At 35.6% G+C, this 24785-nt stretch overlaps 1 protein-coding gene across 1 annotated transcript; it reads left to right on the top strand.

Annotated features, from left to right (window-relative positions):
- Window positions 1-5081: 5081 nt before the first annotated feature.
- On the top strand, window positions 5082-23660 carry LOC133329059 (schwannomin-interacting protein 1 homolog). Its single transcript, XM_061537556.1, has 9 exons — window positions 5082-5561; window positions 5631-5946; window positions 6015-6919; window positions 7007-7655; window positions 7716-7804; window positions 21816-21933; window positions 21993-22378; window positions 23250-23524; window positions 23596-23660. Exons 1-9 carry the CDS (start codon window positions 5103-5105, stop codon window positions 23657-23659), a joined length of 3261 nt encoding a protein of 1086 aa, XP_061393540.1. The 5' UTR covers window positions 5082-5102; the 3' UTR covers window position 23660.
- The last annotated feature ends 1125 nt before the right edge of the window (window positions 23661-24785 follow it).

Below are 24785 nucleotides of genomic sequence, written 5' to 3'. Positions count from 1 at the left end.
TTAGAGGAAAGATGTGGAAGCGATAGAAATATAAATTTGATAGATTTTCATTCATGTTTTTCAATTTTATTTTAAGGATTCCAAAATATTTCGTTTTGAAAATAAATCAATTTGTTGATAATTTCTTTGAAATGTGATAATATATTTTGAGTTGTGCCGAGAATATGGGTTTATAATGCTTTACAATATCCTAATTTATGCAGTTGATGGTTTTTATGTATTATACGTTTATCAACTTTTTTTATTGATTTTAATAATAGTACAATTTGACACTTAATAAGAACGAAATTTCCCCAAAATATTCAATGTAGATGGTAGAGTTGTATATGAGGGCTATCGTAAACAGGGAATATGTGTTACCCAGAATTCCAAATTACAGTCAACTTGGTATAAAACCATGCCAATAATTCCTAAAATTTTGCAACAATTTTTTAAAGAAATTTTAAACATAACCAGTAAGGAAAGTTCGAAAGTTCGCCATTTTGGGTACATACGAAAGTACTCCTATATACAAGATCCTTGTCCAAATTAATGAGCTGTTCCAAATTTCATCCAATTAAGTTTAATAAAAAATCTACTGTTCCAAAGTAAACACCTACATTATTAGCTGAACCTACTCTATTTGTTTGTCATGTTTATACTATACATAAATAGATGGCGCTACATAATTTATTTATTTGATTTTATAAATAAATTCGTTAAATTAAAATACCCAAACTCTATGGATTTTGTTATGTGGGAGTTATGCTGGGACAAACAATCATCGTAAATGGGTTAACAGAATCACTACTATATACAACATCCTTGATGCTATCTTCTGACAGTCGGAAGTGATACCTCTGGCATATTGGCCGAGATGTTCTCTTTACTCTCGTTCTCCCTCTATGTTTATAAAGAAAACCTTCGGGAAAAAATATAAACAAGACACCGGCTAACCGAACAGCTGTAACTGTCCGTCACCTTCACGTGGTATGCACCAGACGTCATTCCAGCAGTCATGCGCACTGCCAAATGTCAAACAAACCCCTAAAGTAAGGCGGCTATACATCGAAATCAGTTACAGTAGATTCGTCGCGGCACGGTGGTCATCGCATTCAAGTCGATAGTTTCAATAACGCGTAACGGAAACGTCCTGTTAGCAATTCAAAAAAAAAAAAAGTTGGAAAACATATATTTTCTCTCGTTCTCCAAATAAATAGAGATTTCCTTCATTGCTGTGTACTGTGAGGGGAAAACGACTCGACAAGAATATCCAAAATCCAGTGACAATTTAGGTAAAAATCATGTAAATAATTGGATTCTCCCAAATTGAATGTGGATCCATTATCCAGTTGTTCCAAACACAAATGTTCTAATGGGTGTCTGAAGGACCGAGCTTTATGTATGGGACGTGATGTGCGTGTGACGAAAGGGAAAAAAATAATTGCTTGTATACGGTGGTTGTGTTGGTGGTTGCCATCGCCTAGGGTGACTGTATGCCAGTCTCCAAAGGGGTGGAATAATTTCTCAATAGCAAAGTGGTTCGTTCGGTTGTACGTTCTTCGGTGGCATTTTAAGTGAAGTTGTGCTATCGATTTTTCTATTTCGTGTAATATTTTTGTTTCAAATATCAAAATATATGCAAATTTGTTGATTTGTTTTCATATTGTCTTAAACATTTACTTGGTGTTAAAAAAATAAAACAAAAATAATAAAAACATTTACCATTTGAATGCACATATAAATATTTATATATGTAACAAATGTGATATATATGCTGCTGTGTGTATGTATGACATACACACATACCAACTAACAAACAATTCTGCCAACAACCATTCGCACCGATATACTTGGTAAAAATAGAATTTCGAAAGAAAAAGTGTAGTGAAAAAATGTTTCGCGATGAGTTCAATCAACTGTGCCAAACCAGAGCATAATCACGTCGGTGTTTATTGAGAAGAATCTATTGCAATTACCTGTGAACGAACCAACTGGCTAGTTGGCTGGCTTGCTGACCATTGTCATTAGCCGTCCGCATATTCCTCTTAAAGATATTTTGATTTTTAAACTGTTTTCAAAATTCAGATTTTATTTCTCACTCTCCCTCTCTCCATAGTGGTTCTGTGCTTCGAAACAGTTTTGAGATTCGCAAATGTGGTGAAAATGGAAAGCGCAGTCGCCACAAAGAGTAGACAAGTCGTCGTATTTACGATAAAGAAATGAAAATAAAAAAATCAATGTATCATCGCTGCGAATTCGACAACTTCTTTCAAGGATAACAAACTCGTTACAAAATTGTGCCTGTATTTAATGTGAAAGTTAACAAATGGATCACCAACAACAACAATATTCATAACTAACTAATGTATGTTAAAACATGTATATTTATGTGAAAAATCAATCGAGCAGTATTGACATCAATTTACATCGAACAATTAACCATTGAATGGAAAAACTCTTAATACATGCGTACATATATATCTACATATATCCATCAAGTGGTGAAAGTGCTCATTGTCGGAAGAAGTTTAAACGATTTTTTTAATGCACCCATAGAAATAGTGTCCCACATTTACTGTTTTGCCAACGACTTGAGTTGTAACTACAAACATATATATATATATACATACATATATATGCAGAAAAACAGTGATGTCATAAGTAGCGGGGCTAGAACATTCATCATTCGCAAAAAAATAATTATTCGCTCATATTGTAATTATCCATTAAAATGCCCAGCGGCACTGAGGAACTCCCATATTTTTAATATGTTTCACTTGGTATGTGGTTGGATAAAACCTATGGAACATTACAAGGACTTTTAAATTGTTATCATTATTGTTAGGTTCATTTAGGCCAGTGCTATCTGTTGCACAACGCCCATTTTCTTGTGTATTTCCGAACTGAAAGTTTAAAAACTTTAAAGGGACTAAAAACGAACGATTCCCTGGTGACAGAGTGGAAATAAGTTAGAGATGTAGACATATATATTAACTACAGCTACTACATAAGGCAAACAAAAACGAATTTCTCTTTTTAAACTTTTTGTTCTACAAATTTGGACGATAAAAAAGTTGGAAAAAATGCAATTCTAATTGGCAGTTGACTTCCTGCAGGTTCTGGAATAGACATTTTGTACATACTTTAATGTCTTTGTTGAAACCGAGAATAAAACATCTTCTTAATAGGACGCCATCCAGGGCCTCAGTTTCAATGGGCTGGCAAATGTACATACATTATGTTAAAGACTTGTCAACTATTGTATTTGATGACTTGAAGGGGAAGAAAAACATTAACAAAATGTTGTTGTTCTTTTTTGTAATTAAAGAAATGCCATTCTTTTCGACGGCGCGCTTGTTTTTCGATCACTGGAACACCCGAATCTCAAAATTCCAAATTCCAACGCAAATTAAATACTATACGCCTGGCTCTGGTATGAACTAGGATTATTGACTTCGCTCGAAAATTAGCAAAATGGCAAACCTGGGAAAATTATTTTTGTTGGAAAATAGGAAAGATCTTTACGGATTGGTTTATCCTAGTTCATAGAATAGCTATGTAGGTCCAGGATAACTTGTTAAATTTTGAAACCGATTAGATTATTAGTTTTTAAGTTATCGTGCCCGGCAATTGTAAAAACGCTGTTTCGAGAAAGACCCATTTAAAGTTTGAGAATCACTCTCGCTGCCACCTGTCGCTTACACAATAAATCGGCTATATCTTCAAGATTTGTTGTGATTTTCATTTGCAATTTTAATGAGATATTCTTTAGAAGTTATAGGTTCATCTATACATATGTACATATATCGACGCCTCCGAACCATAGTATGCTAAGTCTGAAAAGTGAGTTTTTCAGTAGAAGCTTTCAAAGTATGGAAGTTTCTTTAATCGTACGTGCCATGCTAAGTAGATTTTTGCTTATAACTTGGGTTTGAATTGGCCGATGATTACCAAAATTTCAGTGAATTTAAATTAAGGACCGTAGTATCTAAAAACGTGAAGAACTTTAAAACATGCTAAGTCGACATAGCACACTATGGTTCGTTTGTCTCGCTAAAACTCGAGAACGGCTTAACGGGTTTATCTTATCTTAGTCTTGAAATGTTCGTGGAAGTCTAGGGAAGGTTTGAAAAATCGAAAACTGTGAAAAATTTTGCAAAAAATATTACGAAGCGTATTTGCATTTCCACGAATTAAGTATCGAGCTATTTTAATTGCACCACGTCGTAGTTGTTATTTTGAGATATTTTGGGATTGAATTGGTAGCGTATCATTTCTTTGAACCTTCATTTGTTAATTATTGAAAATTTTGAATATACTTAATTTCTTTCAAATAGATTGACATTGTATAGGAACTTTTTTGTGAGATTACAGAAAATATTTGAGAAGTAGTAGTACACGCGATCATTGTATGTACACATTTTCCATAAAATGGATATAAATTTTGGGAAAAATACAATGATGAAAATCAGACGACATTCGGAATAGAGTTCTGATTCTAAGATCCATGACCTAGATTAAAATAATAATAATAATAATATAAGGGATACCGTTATATAGGGGCTATTTGTATTAAATCGTGGTGGGTACAAAAAGCGCTATTGCGCTACGTGATATGGAAGTCTTATAAATATATTGGTAAACATTTAATTAAATCCGAGAATCAAACATCTATGTGCATTTAAATTTGCTAAAATTTGTATTCAAAGAATTCAATTATTAATAAGCTTATATCCGCCGAAACTTTAGAAGCAAAAATAGCAACAAGACCCGCTCATAAACATAAATTTGTTGATATTCAATACTGTAATTGTACTTTATGTGTGTTCTGATAAATACCAAGGTATTACAAAAATCTGTACACTTCACCTTATGGTGGAGGGTATAAAAACCCTAAGGACAATCGATTTTTGTTACACTTCACTATTGAAATATGCTTATTTAGTAATGGTTTTCACGTTATCTCTGATGTAGTGTGTATCCAATTTAAATATTTCAGCATTAATATATAACTGCAATTAAAAAAAACATGATTTTAAGCACAGATTGTAGTTTTTTTGTAGGAGAAATCATTTTGTTATTAACATTTTATTTTCCTGTTTCGTTTAGACTAAACCGTTATGCGAGTTCCCGATATATCAGCAACAGCTGGTTACGCTGCAAACGTATTCAATCCTATTGGCATCCAAAGAGACAACACAAGCACAAACTCCCTAATTTCAGCACTTGGAAACGAGCACAACAAATTTGAAAATATTTCACCAACGGGAACCGGACATTATTACCGGGAGCCGACGACCACCAATTACGCCTCCACAGCAGATGAATTCGTGCAGAAGGCTTTAAGCTCAACCCCGACCGAATATTCGGCAGCGCACGGCTTAAACGACAACCTCTCGCATTATTGTTGTGGCGAGATACCGAAAAATCTGTCGAGTCTTCAGTCATCAGATCCGATCGATGAATGCTATGACAAAGAAGCCAATACCAGTGGCAACACCTATAAAAGCTTTAAGGAGATATTCAACACAAACAAGAGCTTCTATGAGGATTGTGTTCGAGACTTTGAAAATATTAATGTATGTGGTTGCGCTTCTAAGGGCACTTATTTGAAAATAGATTACCTGTTTTTGTTTTGTTCTTTTCAGTTATTAAAAAATGTTGCCGATCATGTAAACGACACTGGTCCCGGCGACGTGATTAGTTCACACGAAAACCAAAATAGCAATAACGAATGTGCCCTGTACAGTAGTAAGAACTCGTTCGATAATGACTTTAACCAGTATAGCGTTACGAAGTGCGAACATTTGGAACAGCAACAGAACCGTTGTAGGACACCACCTAAAGGCGGCCAAGGTATGGTAGACGATTGCCTGCAGCTGCCCGATGACAATGACTATGATGATCATTCCATGATCGATTTGTGCAGTGAGACTAAATCAAATTATGACAGTGATGAGAAAGGTGGGTGGGTGTATCTTCTCTCCCCTGCCCAGTTTATAAAGTCTAATTTGTATTTTTTGTATTTGTAGACGAAGAATTTGTGACCTCAGCATCGTCGTCAACAATATCTTTGCACACCCAAAAACATTCCTTTTTCCCCAGAGGCATTATAAACCCCAACTATCCGGGATTCCAGCACTTGGCCCATACGCTGTCTGAACATTTCGTAACAAGTTCCCCATCGGATTCATTCGAGAGTGACATGTCAGAATATGATATGGATTTGAGTGCGGATAGTTTCGATAGTCTAACCGAAGACAGATCTCAGATAGAGTTGAACAACTTTAATAATAATACCACACAGTCTATAACCATGAATCCAGATGGATATCCGAATCATCGTCACGAAAACTTCGACTATATCCACGAAGAGGAGGGCGATCTCTATTTAGTTGATTGCGACAAAGGTCATCGTCCATCGTTTGATGATGACGATGAGGCCAACCGCAACCGCAACAGTCATCAATCGGACAATAATCCATTCAATCTGACCGACTTGCAGGATGGCGTCCAAAGCAAGTTAACATTGCTGGAAGCGGAACACAATAATACCACGCAAAAGGAACAGATGCCAGTTTCGATAACACCAGATATTCTAATCAAGAATCACCATCACCATCAGCAGATGGAAACACAGTTTAAAAAGGAAAACAGACCAGATCTGCTGAGAGGCGTTAGTCCCCATAGCATTAAGGAGTCGTTACATCAATCGGAACCACCACTAACCGTGGACATCCACCATCAAGGCCATCATGGCTTCAATACTCGCCATGCTGAGATGAAAGACGAAATGTCATTCGGTCTTACGCCGGTTGATATAATCGGAGACTTTGGTCAGGAGGTTGAAAGAGAATTTGGACTACTTGTTAGTGGCTATCGACGTTTGGTAGATACTCAGGATAATACACTGACCATAATGGAAGATGGAGAAAAGGTAATCATTGCAGTCATTGCAATGGCAAAATAAATATAATTAATTGTGATTTCCCATAATTACCCATGTGCTCATCGACATTTCCAGATATCTGATGCTGCATTGTCCCAGGTAAAGGATCAGATTGACTCCAGTAGATATTTAGAAGCCTTCAATAAGCAAAGTGAGGAGAATCGCAGACGAAGCACTGTCCTACCCGATTTGGCAGATGACAATGCTGTTGACATTCCAATGCCCACACAAAACGAAGAAGATACTCCCAAACAGACGACAGAAGACTCCAGTATGGAACAGCAGTTATCGTCGTCGAATCCCTCAGAAACTCGTCGAAAACCGAAATACCAAAAATCTTCCTATGATGATCGTCAATTGCCACCGGTGGCCATTGAGTACAAACGCTGTCAGCAGAACTCCCGATCGACGAAGAAGCCCACTAATCACAACGACAAAACGACGACGACGAAAATACAGAAGATCTCACATTCCAAACCAAGCATTGCCAGTCGAATACTGCACCCGAAACGTAACGGTAAGCACGACAAGTCGGACAGCAGTTCGAATCGCAAACGAGAAGAAGCCGAGCTGCACAAGTATCAGCAGTTGATCAGCGACAAGGAGGAGATTCTAAGCAATAGCAAATATGCTAAACTCTCGTCGTGGGCGCAGCATCTAAAGAATTCGGTTAAGGATCGAGGTTCCCGAAATAGCACAGATTTAATATCACCAAGCGCATTAGGTAAGATGAACCGATAATGGTCAAATGGCATTTCACCCCTATTTTGTTCAATTGTTTTAGAACTCTTTGATGCCTATAAAATTGGAACGGAAATAGATATGGAACAGCTGCAACAACATCTGAAAATGGCAAAAGAGATAGAGAGACAGGTTTGTATTAGCAAAAAAATCACAAATATGTAGAAAAATGCAAACGAATTTATACGTTTTTAGATAAATCATCTATATATTAGTATTTTTAAATTTAATCGTACGCTATTAATAGGTTGGAGTTTCGTCCTAAATACACGTCCATGTGAAAGAAATCAATAAGTCTCATGTAGTTTTTCCTTAAGAATTTTATGAATTAGTAACAACAAATGAAAATTTGTGAAACTTCCCGTCGGTGTTTTTTATTTAAAATTTGAATTATAGTAACAAATTTCAATGTCTGGCAGTTCGACACAGAAATTTAGACATCGGACCGGATACCTTCTGCCGAATATTGTCAATATCGCACCTTTAATGGTGCAGTTTGTATTTGTTGTTTGGCATTAAATTTACGTGTTTCTGCTAGAATACTACTTCAAAATACAGGTAGAACTGCGCGGGCGCCAATATCGAAACACTCGAACATTGGGATGAATGCTTTTTACAATGTTTGCATACACGTAAGGTATTTGCATCATCGGCATATTCTATTATTGTAACAGTTTTTATTGAAGTAAAGTGTAGGAAAAATTTAACGTACATGAAAAATACAAATATTACCATGACTACTGTTTAGGCGCCGTGGATGTGATGGATGGGGGATCAAGTAATTAACTCTTGGGAGCGGGGTGAAGCGACAACAAGAGAACTCCCAAGCAGTTAATGGTGTATGGTAAAGGAAAGAAAGCTCGAAAAATAATAAAACACAAGGATGATTAGTTTAATAATCTTAATAAAAGTCTTGGTTTATTGGTGGTATTCTTTTCTTATACAACAAAATTATCTTTGTAATTTGGGGCGGCGACAGAGGCCTGATAACGCGTAGACGTTATTTAACGAGTTAACTCGAAGGAGTTTAGTCGACAAGTGTTCACAGAGGATTGCGGTGATCGCAGAGGATCGGTTTTCGTTTACTACTACATTTACATAATCCAATGAGAGAAAAGGTCAAGCAAGGAGAGCAAAACAGCAACAACCACCGCTTGGTGGCATCTGCACTCTACGGTCTCTGCTGAGGGAACTTGCCGAGGAGATGCCCGTGGTGTCAATCAGCAGACGTGATTGACTGAGCTCGGGAAGTTGAGTCAGGACGTATCGAACTTATACAACTACTATTATAACAAACAAGTTAAAAAAAAACATAACACAAAATTAAGAACTTCAACACTTCCCCCTGTTATATGATGTTAACATTTCGAATTCCCAACTTGTCACGCAGATACTGCAGCCTGGAGGTTGGCAATGGTTTTGTCATTATATCTGTTAGTTGTTCTTGAGTACCAATTTGCTTGACGTCTAACTTTCTCTCAACTACCTGCTCACGCACAAAGAAATGTTTAAGTGCAATATGCTTTGTTCGCTTATGAAATTCAGGATTTTGAGCAAGTCTAACAGCTGCTGAATTATCAACTTGTAATATAGGATTTTCTGTGTAACCAATAATCTCTGAATATAAACGACATAGCCATATAATTTCTTTGGTTGCTTCTGTTGCTGCAACTATTTCAGCTTCGGTTGTTGACGTAGCTGCCATTGATTGTCGTTGACTTAATCAGGATACTACTCCGCCAGCAAATTTTACTACGATTCCGGATGTAGATCTTCCCGTTTTTAAACATCCACCAAAATCGGCATCATTAAAACATTGTAATTATGGATCTTATTTGCAGTTGTATGCAATTACATAGTTTAGGGTACCGGCTATATATCTAAGAACTCTTTTAACTCGAACTATGTCTTCAGAAGATGAGTTCTCCAGTGTTCTTGACAAAAATCCGATGCTATACGCTAAATCAGGATGGCTACCAAGCATAATATACATGATACTTCCTACAGCTTGCCTGAATGGAAATTTTCCATCCTGTTCTTTCTCTTCCCCTGATTTTGAAGATTCCATTTGTTTAATAATTGCAGTGGATGCGCCTCTGCATTCTGAACCAGTAAGGAAAGTAGTAAAGTCGGACGGGTCCGACTATATGATACCCTTCACCACTATGGGTATATTAAACAGGACTATTAACATGAACTTGGATGAAATAAAATATGTGATATTTATCTAAATGTGAATCTACCTGGATCTATCCATAAAGTATGTAAATCGACTTCAAACAAATATAAATAGGTCATCCGTTGGGCTATGTCTGTACTTCTACAAAACGTAACTACGTAATTCTATGCTCAATTTTGTACGTTGTGCAAAATTTGATGTCAATCTGACTAACATGAGGAGTTTGATGCCCAATTTACTTGAAATCGGGCGAAAATGTATATGGAAGCTCTATCCAAATATTAAGCGATTTCAAACAAACTTGTCACAGGTTAGGTTATACTAATTTCAAAACGTTTTGTTCCTATCAGCCTATTGGTTCCTTGGTGCGTCAATTACTTAAAATCAATTTATAATAAAAGGGAGCTATATCTAAATCTGCACCGATTTTCACGAAACAAGGCAGACATCACTCTAGGCTCAATTAAGTACGTTATGCCAAATTTCGTGCAAATCGAAGGATATATAGAGACTTTGGTGCACCATTTATATGAAATCGGACGAAACTATATATGGGAGCTATATCTAAATCAGGACCGATTTTCACGAAACTTGGCAGACATCATTCTAGGCTCAATTTAGTACATTATGCCAAATTTCGTGCAAATCGAAAGATATATAGGGACGTTGGTACCCTATTTACAGTAAATCGGACGAAACTATATATGGGAGCTATATCTAAATCTGGGCCGATTTTCTCAAAACTTGGCAGACATCACTCTAGGCTCAATTCAGTACGTTATGCCAAATTTCGTGCAAATCGAAAGATATATAGCGACTTTGGTGCACCATTTACATGAAATCGGACGAAAGTATATATGGGAGCTATATATAAATCTGGACCGATTTTCTTGAAACTTGGCAGACATCACTCTAGGCTCACTTCAGTACGTTATGCCAAATTTCGTGCAAATCGAAGGATATATAGAGACTTTGGTGCACCATTTATATGAAATCGGACGAAACTATATATGGGAGCTATATCTAAATCAGGACCCATTTTCACGAAACTTGGCAGACATCATTCTAGGCTCAATTTAGTACATTATGCCAAATTTCGTGCAAATCGAAAGATATATAGGGACGTTGGTACCCTATTTACAGTAAATCGGACGAAACTATATATGGGAGCTATATCTAAATCTGGGCCGATTTTCTCAAAACTTGGCAGACATCACTCTAGGCTCAATTCAGTACGTTATGCCAAATTTCGTGCAAATCGAAAGATATATAGCGACTTTGGTGCACCATTTTGCTTAAATGGGACGAAAGTATATATGGGAGCTATATATAAATCTGGCTTTTCAAACTTGGCAGACATCACTCTAGGCTCACTTCAGTACGTTATGCCAAATTTCGTGCAAATCGAAGGATATATAGAGACTTTGGTGCACCATTTATATGAAATCGGACGAAACTATATATGGGAGCTATATCTAAATCAGGACCCATTTTCACGAAACTTGGCAGACATCATTCTAGGCTCAATTTAGTACATTATGCCAAATTTCGTGCAAATCGAAAGATATATAGGGACGTTGGTACCCTATTTACATTAAATCGGACGAAACTATATATGGGAGCTATATCTAAATCTGGACCGATTTTCTCAAAACTTGGCAGACATCACTCTACGCTTCATTCAGTACGATGTGCCAAATTTCGTGCAAATCGAAAGATATATAGGGACCTTGGGGCACCATTTACATGAAATCGGACGAAACTATATATGGAAGGTATATCTAAATCTGAACCGATTTTCTCAAAACTTGCCAGACATCACTCTAGGCTCAATTCAGTACGTTATGCCAAATTTCGTGCAAATCGAAGGATATATAGGGACTTTGGTACACCATTTACATGAAATCGGACGAAACTATATATGGGAGCTATATTTAAATCTAGACCGATTTTCACGAAACTTGGCATCATTCTAGACCTAATGATGCCAAGACCTAAATGATTAGGCTGTACCAAATTTCGTGCAAATCGAAAGTTATATAAGGACCGTTTACATTAAATCGGTTAAATATATATATGGGAGCTATACCTAAATCTGAACCGATTTTTCCCAATTTCAATAGGGTTCGTTCTTGGGCCAAATAAGTGACCTATGCCAAATTTCATCCAATTCGGATCATAAATGAAACCTGCACTTTGTTTACAATTTAACATGGACAGACGGACGGACGGACGGACGGACGGGCATGCATAAATCGACTCAGAAAGTGATTCTATGCATATTCTCAAAAGGAACCATGGGTCTATCTCGATTATTTTTGCCTGTTACAAACATATGCACAAAGACATAATACCCTGTACCACAGTGTGGTGAAGGGTATAAAAATTGAATTTTTTTTAATAGGTTTTAGGCAAAAGCTTCTTGGGATATCATAATCGCTTCATTATTCCTTTCAATTTCAAGACCCAAACAAATACGTAGCTTCTTTACATATAATTTTGAATTCTCTTTTTAACTCAATTAAAAATATTTCTAACTCTTTCTGACTAGTGCCAGCAACAAGTCCATCGTCCACATATAGGACAAGTATAACTTTTTTACCATTTACCAGACTAGCAAGATTTGAAATCAATTTTCATAAGAAGGTTTCCAAATTTCCTATTCCAGCACCTTGGAGCTTGTTTCAACCCGTAAAGACTTCATTTTAGCTTGCACACTATGATAGATTGATCTGAGTATCCATCTGGCTGTTAATGTTTTCTTCCAGTTCTCCGTATAAAAACGCCGCTAACACACCAAATTGGGCGTGGCACATGTTCGGACTTGCTGCTATACTTAATATAGCTGGACTAAATGTCTCATTATAATCAACACCCTCTCGTTGAGCAAATCCTTTGATTACCAGCCTTGCTTTATATTTATCAATAGAACGATCTGGCTTGGGGTTTATCTTATAGACCCATTTTGAAGGAAGAGCCTTGCCACCCTTAGGAAGAGTTTCAAGAGCCCATGTATTTGTATCACCAAGATTTTGATTCATCTTCGATTTCAACACCATCATTATCATTGAACTGTTCTAATTCATGATCTTCTATATTGTCATCAACCAAAATTTGCTTTGCATCTCTGTCTTCGTTGAGGTGTATATGGAGCCGTAAACCTGTGCGTAACACCATATTGATTTAATATACCACGAACCTCATTGTTGTCGAATTCTCCTCCATTATCAGTCAGCAACTCTTTAATGGGGTAATCTTGGGTCTTTGCTAAATTTAATACCATCTTGAGTGCATCTTTTACTTCGGTTTTTTGTCTTAGTAAGTAACCGAAACGATATTTCGTGAATGCATCTTTGAACATCAACAAATATTTATTTTTACCAAACGATTCCACGAACGGTCCACATACGTCCGCCGAAATTAACTCATCAGGAGCTACGACATTAGTTCTTCTTCCAAAAGGCAACCGATGTGCATTATCAAGAATTCAGGACTCGCATAAACGATTGTCCATCTTAACATTTACATTTCATTCTGATTGCAATAGTTTCTGTATGTGTCGTTTATCTTGATGCCCGCTGAAACATACATAGCTGAGCAGTCATCTCGTCGACAGACTTTTCTTCATTCTTTGATAACAACTTACAACTGGATTTAAATGTTTCAAATTGGCTTGGTAAAATTTTACACACTAGGAGAAGATCTGGCAGTACATTTTGGACTCTTGAGCTTAATTCCTTATTCCATTCCAGCCACAATGTCTTCAATCTTGCAATGTGCATTGAGACCTCGTGACTTGGATTCCAATCAAATTGGAAGAAATCAATACATATATTAAGTACTTGATCCTTAGACTGCGCTTCAAACTGTAACTTCAAAGCATCCCAGGTATCGTAGATATCATCACTAACTGCACTTAACAATAATGATTTTGCGTAGATGTTGGCTTTTTTATATAGATCGGACTGTGACTTAAATATTCTTTTCTCTTCTGCTGATGCATTGTTATCTAACGTTGTTGGCTTCTATAATTTTCTGTCTATTACATAATCATCTAATCTGACAGTAGGTCCATCACAAGAAAATAAGTATGAGCTATGTATGTTCACCGGTTAACTTTATTGTATGTCATATTATTTCCTCGCACACTTTGTTTACCCCTCTCAGGCTGAAATTTACGTGTCTAACAAATTCCAGTCGGTCACAGAATATAACATCGAGATGACGGATAACAAACAAGAAATCCTTGAATTAATTTATTTTCAAATTTGGTGTCAAAAAATTTTAGGGCCACTCTTTTTCTTATACCGCTAGACAATAGACCTTATAAAATAATCATCTAATCTGACAGTAGGTTCATCTCATGAAAATAAGAATGAGATATGTATGTTGACCAGTTAAATTAATTGTATGTCATACTATGTCGTCGCACACTTTGTTCACCCCTCTCAGGCTGAAATTTACGTGTCTAACAAATTCCAGTCGTTCACAGAATATAACATCGAAATGACGGATCTGAGCCCAACAGGATCCCTTGTGACGTATTTTACTTGTCCTTTAACTTGTTTTATGTTAACATTTTATGGATAGGGTCCTATATAGGGAGCCTATCCATTAAATATTAGGATGTATAATCAATATTCTAAATATCCATCTTCATCTCGAATTAAACTTATGTTTCTAGGGGGAAAGGTTTTCTAGAAATATGATTCATAAAGAAAGATTCTATACTACACTGCGTGTCATAACTATAGACGCATCTTTAATTCAATTGCTATTTTAGTTGACAAACAAAAATGAACCCATTAAGCTATTGTAGACAGTAATATGATAAATACATACATATTTATTCGACAAAAATAATTCATTTACTCTTTATGGTTTCGCCTAATTCTGCACTGTCAAACTTATTGATGTTTCATAAATATTGACGCACTTTTACATAATTAGATCAATTTTTTTTTTAACTTACATTTCGAATAAGTTCAAAAATTCTATCCATCATACTATCTATCTATCAAATTTTTTCCCAAATTTTCTTCGATTGACCGCCATTCGTCGATAATCACTTCTTTGAGATTAAATTCAGTTTGGTATTGACGTTGTTTTTTTGCATAGACACGATGAGACAAGATTCCCCATATGTTCTTGATCGGATTCTGGTCGGAAGAACATGTGGGTCAGTTCATAGTTTGAATATTTTTGTATTGTAACCATGAATATGGCGACTTTAATGAACTGACGCGTTGTCCTGCTGATAATCGAGTCGTTCGTTGTTGCTGCTTTCCCAAAATGGCAATAATTTGTCTTCCAAGACTTGAACAGATTCCATTAAATGTGGGAGTATTAAGTAACCGCCACCGAAATTTCGTTTTGAGAAATATTGTGGTTCCTTCGATACCTATGGATCTATGTTAGTGATGTAGAATGAGGGCTTCATATAGAAAAAGCCATTGCCAAAGCTGTCTCCCTACCATAATTTAGTAAGAAAAGTGCTTAATTTGTTACGTTTGAAAGTAATAGGTTGCACTGTGTTTATTTTTAAATGGAAGCTATAATGAGAAACGTAGAGTCAATCGGATATACGTGGTATATTCAAAAAGTGGTCTAAGAATATCAATGTACAAACAAATTGTTACACGAGTTCTGTGTGACACCACATACAATGCAGGTCAAGCTCTTGTTGGATATCACCTCACTGCTTAACTCACCATTTACAGTAACGTTACGATTAGCAACATATTTGAAGAAGTACGGTCCAAGGATGTCATCAGCCCATGCATTGGTAGCATTGCTTTGATCTCATATCCAAAATCGACAACTTTAGCTTCGTCGCTGAACACAATTTTTCGATAAAACAAATATTAGGCCATAGAGGAAAAATATAATAAGCACGGGCTTTAATACTCTCTGAAATACATTGTTTATTGATATATGTCGGTATGTAGTTCATACCGATACACTTGTGTGCTTTTTGTGTGTGATTATTACAATGTTGTACTACATTACTTTCGTTTACGAGTATAGCCAAGTTAATACGACTTATGTACGAACATTGTACGTATTAACAACGATCGTCAAACACGCATTACTTCATCTGATTTTAGGTTTATTTCTACCATGGCTGGCGAAGACTAACTGGCTCCAGCTACAACTACTACAACAATTTGGCAGTTTCGGTTTGGTGAAGCGATCAACGAACAACGAACCAACAACTAGATCTGCTTTGGAATCAATTCCCAATTTACTCAGATGTTCATTCGCTCAATCCAAACGGGAATGGTTGGTTAAAGCTCTTCGGTAGATGATTTTGTGTTTAACGCTACTCTAGAGCAGTTGTGGCTGCCGCTCACCGTTTTAATGTTTTTTTTCTTTTTCGTCTCATTTTCTCGCTTATAAAATTCATATCCAATTGCATTGTCTGCGAACGTTGAATATTCCCAGTCAGTAGTAATTTGAAGTTCAGGCAATAAACTGTCTGTCGGTGTGGCGAATGTTGCGCAGAGTTAAACAAAAAATTCGGTTATAAACAAACATTTCGTGTTTCGGACGATTAATACATCGCTGTGTTGTGGCTTGCAGGTTGATTCATACTTCAACAACAATAACAAAAAAGCACAACAACAACGGCCAACTGAAAATTTACAAAGCCATAAAATAACACTAACCCCACTTTACATTCGGCATTGCGATGAAAAATTGACTTCATTACACAATTGGCCCCACAGAGTATGTTTTTTTTTTCATTCGTCCGTCCGTTCGTCTCCTGGGTCAGTCGAATAACAAAAAAAGTAATTTTGTTACTCAAATGAAAAAAAGTGTGGCTCAAGCCGAGTGGCAATTGTATGCATTGATGTTGTTGTTTGTAGCCAGCCAGTAAGGGAATGTACTTACCGAATACAATCTCAAAAAAGTGAACAACAACAAAACCAATTTCCAAAACAAAAAAAAAACCTTATTAAATTTCGGCAAATAAATGTCAACGATGATGCTAATAAAATAAACAGAAGAAAATCGGCAATATTTTCAAGTGATTATTGTAGTTTAACTGTGATAGACCCACATACAAACATACATACAGATAGATATATTATAAAATAGTTGGCTGACATCGTTAGCACACACGCAAACATATGCTTTGACCATGACCACCATTATTGCCACAGATAATAACAATACCAACTGCAACAACAACAACAACATCGGCGGAAACAGTCATGATGACATGCCACAAGAAGATTTGGTTACCGATTCGCTGAAATATCACTCGCGCCGACATTACAAGAAGGATTCGCGATTTGTCTTCGATTTATATACGCTGTGCTACGATGAGAACGAAAGTGTCGACACAGTGGAATTATTTACATCGATTGTCAATAATACGGCGGGCAATTGGAAGGAAGAGGTACGGACAAATTATGAAATGTATACATACATATGTACATATGTATATTGAAATAGATGGGGAATGTCGGACAACGAAGTCATATAAATATAATGATAATAATAATAGTAATTATAATAACCACTTAAAAAAGTGACAGAATCTAAATTATGCTTTATTAATTTTTATTATTCAAACAAGTCATTATAAATATAAGAAGTTATGACTATAGCAAGGCCTTCGACACTTAAAATTAAAATTTTTCAAAAAGCACAAAGAAAAATAAAGTTTTGGAACTTTGGATACATTGCCAAAAACTATAGGTGCCAGGGACGTACGCAGAGGAGGGCCCAAGGGGCACGGGCCCATTCTGAAATTTTTGCATCAGAAAATGTTTAATTCCACTAGAGTTCCCCAAATTTCTACAAGATGAACAACAAAATCCCGGATGGAATCATAAACAATTTGTGGAGAATATGCCATACCACATTAAAAGTGTAAAGAAGAGCATAGATTGTGCATAAAATATTAAAAATCGCTAAATATTTTGATTTGTTCCTATACGGGCAAAAGTATTGGAAATGAGTTTTTTCCCCATTTTAAATAATACCCGGTCCCGCCACGTGTTTCTTGTATCCCATTTTCAGATTTAGCAAAAGGTGATTTTTGTAAAGTCGGCATACTATTTTTAAATCGAGAATGAAAGATGTTTCAACACGTATACGAAGGCAGTTCGGAAACTTCTTATCCTAGCAGAAATAGCGCGGTATAAACAGAAAAAAGTTAAGTGTTTCATCTCTGTTATGAACATATGTTAAATCTTGTTTCGATCTGGCAACTCCTTCGTGTAGAAACAGGTGTTCAAAAAAGACGCTTCCGCAATTTTTTTACAATAGACAAATTGGAAATGCGTGCTGTCATTAAATATTTACATAAAAATGGTTTATCGGGACAAGGAATTCATAATGAATATGAATGTGTTAGGAGAAACTGCTCCTTCAAATGCAACAGTAAAAAATTGGGTTGTTGAATTTATGATATGTTTATGTTTATGAGGCATGGAACCACCACTATACTCCAGAGACAAAAGAACAATCCAAACAATGGACAGAAGCTGAAGGAAGTGCCCCAAAGAAGGCAAAAACAATTCAATCGGGTGGTAAGGTTATGCCAAGGTTTTTTTTTTTGGAATTCAAAGGAATTTTATTGATTGAATATCTGCAAAGGGGTAAAACAATAAATTCAGAGTACTATTGCAACCTTTTGGATCAATTCAAATTCGAGAAAAACGTCCTAGCTTACAACATAAAAAATAATTTTATAATAATCAACGAATTAAAATACGAATTGCTTGACCACCCACCTTATTCTCCTGATTTAGCTCCCAGTGACTTTTACTTGTACCCGAATCTAAAAAAATCCTTGCTGGCAAGCGTTTTACCTCAAATGAAGATGCAATTACAGTTGTAAACCACTATTTGAAAGACCTTGAGGAAAACTATATAATTCTAAGAATGGAATTGCTAGAAAAGCGTTGGACTAAGTGTATTGAAGTTACAGGAGATTATATTGAAAAATAAAAATATTTTTGAAAATATAACTATTCTCTTTCATTGATAGGCTAAGAAGTTTGCGAACCACCCTCGTGGAACATGTTACGGACAAACAAGCTTCAGATATATTTAATAGACATCATGTTGTGTAAAAAATTCATATGAAAATCTCTTATACACTCTAATTGAGAAGCTGTAGAAGTTCCTCTGTCCCATACAAAGTGTGAGTAAATTGAAAACATAAAATGCATTTTCTGCAAAATCGTGTTTTTTAAGTTATGCCTGTCGTGCAGCAAATGAGCGATATACAGTTAATGTGGCCATTGAGACAATTTTATTGTGTGAAAGGGAAGGCATCGCCTTGAGGGAAGTAAAGCCTCCTGAATATCGTTGATTTATTTGTTTATGTTTTAGCAGATGAAACTATATATGTATAAGATTTTTGGCAAGGTATCTAAAAAAGTACCTTTGCTACGTCCCTTTTGAGAGGTCAGGCAATTATAATGGAGTGCAGACTATTATTAAATCAAAATTCATTTCTGTTGTATACATTCATTGTTCTTTTCACATTTTAAAATTAAGTTTTAATGCAGCTTCGAAGATTCGCGAAATTTCTAAAATTTTGGACATTTGCTCATTCTTTAGAAAATCCAAAGAGGTCTGCTACTCTATGCAGAAAATTTAGAGAAGGAAATCAATCTTTAAAACGACTACATTCATGTTGTGAAACACGATGAGTTGAGCAGCATGATTGTGTTTAAATATTTAACGAATCTATAGAAGAGAATCTAAACGAATCTAAGAACTAGAAGATTCCGAAATTAAAAAATAGTTAAAATTTAAAAAAAAAGTTAAAATTTTAATACAAAGATTTCAAAAAAATCATACAATTTTATGACAAATATCTGAAAGTGGATCTGTGGATTACTATGTGGTAAGCGAAAGATTGTTGCAAATGTTAATAACGATACCGGTAACCACAGCATCAGCTGAAAGAAGTTTTTCAACCCTTTTAGAGTGGTAGAGTGTTACTGTATATAATAGCGATCAAAATTGATTGCATGGATGTTAAAACTTTCCTGCGTAAGCATATCGGTTAACGTCTTAATATACGTCTCGTATGTTGATATCCTAGCTTTTGGGTATTTTGGAGGGTTTTCCACAACTCTATACTCAAAATTGATTAAAAAACTCTGTTACAAATTACGGTAATATGGGATTTTCAGTCCTTTATGATGCATTGCAATAAAGAGATCAATTTTACATGCAACCATAAAAATAAGTAATGCGTAAGCACCAGTAGATAAATTGCAGCAGAATATCATCTTTAAAACCGCATTGGATAATGGTAATCATCGTTGCACACACCATTTTATCTAAATATTTAAGAGTATCAGGTAGAATTTTCTCTGTTTTTTTTTTTCGAATATCACGAGTAATGCATTTTATGTGTATACCCAACCTAATGTATATGCGCAAGTGCAAATATGCACATGTGCATCCTGTAAGATATCGATCAAATGAAATTCCTTTCATCGACTAATCTCACCAACTTAACAATAGGAACAAGTACTCAAATATCCTCCATATGGTGTATTTGTCCCTTCATCGTCTTTACCTAAGAAGATGAAAGAAACAGAGTGCAGAGTACTGATCAGTGTAACCCCAGCCCTAATTGAAACGCTTAGAGTAACAATTATTGCATTTCGTACATCTGTTTTGGGTGTGGGTTAGTGGTGTCTAGTCGAGTGTAGGTAAATACATGTGTATGTGTGTGCGGGTTGCTTCTTAGAAGAAAACTTGTGGGAGGTAGACAAACATTTACTTCATGGTTGTCTAAACGAACAAATGATATGAGACACTCCACACATATAATGGACAATAATCAATACAATATGCTACTGATACTTTTGAAACGTGAAGAAGAAATTACGAAGTAAAAATGCTTAACTATTGCAGAACGAAATGAGTGAACCGTTTCATTTACATAATATTTTAAAATGTTGTACAATTTTTTTTTTTCCAATTTTAATATTCATATGAAAATTATAATAAAAATTATATACAAAACATCCTGTTTTATTAGCAAACATCTCGGAATCTAAATCTAATTTTTTTCCAAGTATTTCTGTTGGGCAACAAATTTTCACATCGCAGGAAATTTGAGAAATTTTTCAATTTTACATGGAAAGGAAGATAAATTTACACCAATAAATGTTTGCGGAATTTCTATACAGATCTCCTAGCGTTTTTTTGTTCTTAAAAAACAGGAACATCTGCTCGATATTTATGGGCAGATACAATATTTACGTTCTCTCTGTCTCACACACGAACACACACGCGCGTCTTCTCACTCCACTCCTTGTCTAAGATCAGGGTTGAACAGAAGCAGCAGGCAAGGCAACACGCTCAACATAGGTAGAGTGTTTGTGACTATGAACCGCATATCGATCGAACGCTTCAAAAGAAGGATAAAAAATCATGAGAACATTTACGTGCTGGTCAATCAGTGCTAAACTGTCGGTGGGGTGACATACTCAAGCGGGTAGAAGAGGTTTTATTGAAAAAAAAAAAAATAAAATAAACATCGCTTTCATCTTTACAACCTCTCTGTGATATTTTCCTTTTTTGTTTTGTTTTTGCATCAACACATCAAAGATGTTTGAAAAATTCATGTTTGATTTGAAATTTAAATTATTGCCAAATTTAAATCGTCGTTTGCTGTACAAATACAAATCTTGCTCCCAAAATGAGGGCGATTGTGTCGATGGAATGTTTCCACGGGTGTACAGCCAAAGTAAATTCACGAACATTGAATTGACTCTATTCACAAAGGATGCATCCTTTTGTGAGGCTGAGTTCCTATACAATATTGTGGATAAATTCCTAAGAGTAACCGATCCAAATGTAGAGGAATCGAAGAGATACAGTGTAAGAGTTCGAGTGAAAGCAATCGACCATTCTGTGGCGTTCTCTTGTATCAAAAATAATTAGCACAACTAATCGAATTTGTTTATCTTCCTATAGAGACGCAATGATCGAGAGGAAATACGACGTCGCTTGGCCATGGGAGCTGAGGAAAATTGCAATGATCAGCAGGAGAGATTACCATGGAAATCGGGAACCGAATCGCGTTTGCAAAGCGGTATGTTTAATATTGGAAACATCTCTGTGGGAGGCCTTCAATTCATGGTTCTCTTATAGATTTTTCTCGCATTACAGGCATGTCATCGGACACAGAAAGTCATAGCTCGGATTCGGAGACTTGTCCCAAACTATCGAAATCTAAAACCCAGTATAGCATTCACAATTTTGGCGGTACACCGGTGGCGGTGACCAGCCAAGTGACAGATAATTCTCAATTACATCCATATCATGGCCGACCACTGTCGATTAGTTGTTCCAATAACACCATCAATAATAACGGTAGCACAGGCAAACAGACACAGAACACAAAAGAACCGGATATGCCAGTCATATACAGCAGCGAGGATCTGGAGTGTGATTTCTTTACCAAACAAGCCAAATTACAGATAGAAGCCAGAATGGCATTGGCACAGGCCAAAGAAATGGCCCATATGCAAATGGAGGTAAGTGGCAAATTGTATTGGTATTTTAAAACTTTACCACTCGGCTATCGAGTGTCTGGCTATTCGAATCAGGCTCATGAGTTCCACCTGTATATGTACTTGTAATTCCCCAGGTTTATGCCTAATGAGGGTATATACACTACGATACGATGGAAATGGGTATCCTCGAAATATTGTCAAAATCAAGTCGATTTACAAATGCCCGCCATTCGTCTATCTTGCGCACGATAACTCTGGACCTATTTGGTCCACATTAAATAAACTAATATTTCTTCCAAATTTAAATCAAGTTCGAACATAGCTAATATCGGACCACTCTTTCAGGAACCTTCCCATAATTTTTCTTCATAATTTTCTTAAAAAAAAATAAATAAATAAAAAAATTATGCGAATGTAATATCTACCAAGCCTACAGCTTCTAGTACTTCCCAACAAGAGTTAACATATAGAAAATTTGTAAATCTCATATGAAACCAACGTGTGTCGGATTCACACCAAAGATTTACTGGAGATCGAAATTAACCTAGACTGCATGTGTCTAGATTTTAGACATAGACACAGCGTCTTTTAGGGAACCATGGAATGGAAATAATGCACCTATCCGATCCACAGGATTGATCCATATAGGTAACCAAATTAATTCTAGAATGGCGGGTAACAACTTATGTGTAGATCGTTACAAATTCAGTTATAGAAGTGACTATCATGATACATCTACAGGAGACTGAATGATCTCGAGATTTACTCTATATTTAAATTTATAATTTTCGTTTGTTTTCAAAAAATTGAAATGATTGGCCACAAAAATATAATATTTTCATTAATATCGAATTATTTATCTAATCCAAATATACTATCTTGTTTTATTTAGATTGAACGACAAAATCAATCCGTGTCGCCAATAACGGCTATTATACGAGGTTCCTTGGAGAAAGTCGGTGTACGAATGACGGCGGATAAACGTCGTGTGTCACGGCAAATGTTAACCGAAATGAATATCGCCCAGCTGCAGATATTGGTCAACAGCCTACACACACACATTGAAGAACTTAACGAAACCCTTGTTAATTATCTCATGGAACGCGATGACTTACACGACAGTCAGGATGCAATGCTAGTCGACATTGAAGAACTCACACGTTACATGTAAGTCGGCTTAATCTAATCTCCTAAATCGGCGTATATATAGTTATTAATTTGTTTGTTTCTAATTTTAGCGGAGCAAAAGAACATATCGCCCAGCAAGAACGGATATCAGCACTGAATAAATTTACAAAATAAAGTTGTAGTTGTTTTAGTGTTTCATAGACAAAGAAACAAAAAAATGGGTCACAAGGACGATGATGGCGATAAAGTTACAATATACAAAGAAAAATACGAAAAATTTAATTATATTAAAAAAAAAGAAAGAAACTCTTAGATAAAGGCAATGTTTATTAAGTTTATTAATTTAATTATAATTATAATCCGATTATTCGAACATAACTCCTTGCATAAACAAAGTATAGACAAACCTACATATACACACTACATACTTACGTACATATATGCTATATATATATATAAATAGAGACATACATGAATACAAAAAATCTTACATATATGAACATATTTATGATAATTTAAAATTATAAAACAAAAACTCTCAACAAAACAACAACAACAACCATAAAGAATGAAAAAAGACGACATTATTATAATTATTATTATTAGAGTGTTCTGCAATGCATCTCTCTTTAAATAAAATTTAAATGAGTTACATTCAAAATTAAAGCAAATCTAAAATAAAAAAGAATGTGTTTTAATTAAAACTACAAGCGGCTTCATAAATATCATTGTGTTACCCTAGCTCAGAGCAGAAATGTTCTGACGTCGGGATTTGTGCAATTATCTGAAATTGAAAAACATGGAAAAAGTGTCAGTTTGTGTTGCCGACAGATTCATTCGCTCTATATAAAATTTCCAACCCACATAGGGTGGGGGAAGCAACAGATAGAGTCAACAGACGGATACCATTTTCGACCTTGAATTGGGTTTAATAAAAACTGATTTAACGGATCAAATCGAAACTTTCGGACAGATCTACAATTGTCAAAAATATTACGATGCACAAAGTTTAAATTAAATTGGACTTTCAAGTCGTTTAATATAGAAGGTTAGGTTAGGGATGTACGGTTGTAAATAACAACCGTTCACTCAAAGACAATTGTCCATTGTGATCCTCCTTGATACCTGAAAGCAAAGGGGAAAGTAAGAGAGAATGGAAGAGTGGAAGAAATAGTTGGAGTTGGAGAGCCTAGAAATGATTATTTTAGCCATGCCAGATTTTTGACAAAGCCTAGAATCTGATTGCGGTCTATTTTGGAGAAGAAAGCTAGATTATCAATTTCATACCTTCCAAACTGTT

The sequence above is a fragment of the Musca vetustissima genome, unplaced genomic scaffold (assembly GCF_032173495.1).
Source record: "Musca vetustissima isolate MV318-11 ecotype Yass unplaced genomic scaffold, APGP_CSIRO_Mvet_v1 utg16045, whole genome shotgun sequence".
Taxonomy (NCBI): Eukaryota; Metazoa; Arthropoda; class Insecta; order Diptera; family Muscidae; genus Musca; species Musca vetustissima.
Note: the sequence above shows the minus strand (reverse complement) of the source record. Positions and strands in the feature narration are given on the sequence as shown.

What these genes read in the sequence shown, in the direction of transcription:
- LOC133329059 (XM_061537556.1), top strand. Translation starts at nt 5,103, where the DNA reads ATGCGAGTTCCCGATATATCAGCAACAGCTGGTTACGCTGCAAACGTA. An exon ending in TAATGGAAGATGGAGAAAAG is followed by an intron (nt 6,920 to 7,006) that starts GTAATCATTGCA and finishes CGACATTTCCAG; the next exon opens with ATATCTGATGCTGCATTGTC. An exon ending in GAAGAACTCACACGTTACAT is followed by an intron (nt 23,525 to 23,595) that starts GTAAGTCGGCTT and finishes TTCTAATTTTAG; the next exon opens with CGGAGCAAAAGAACATATCG.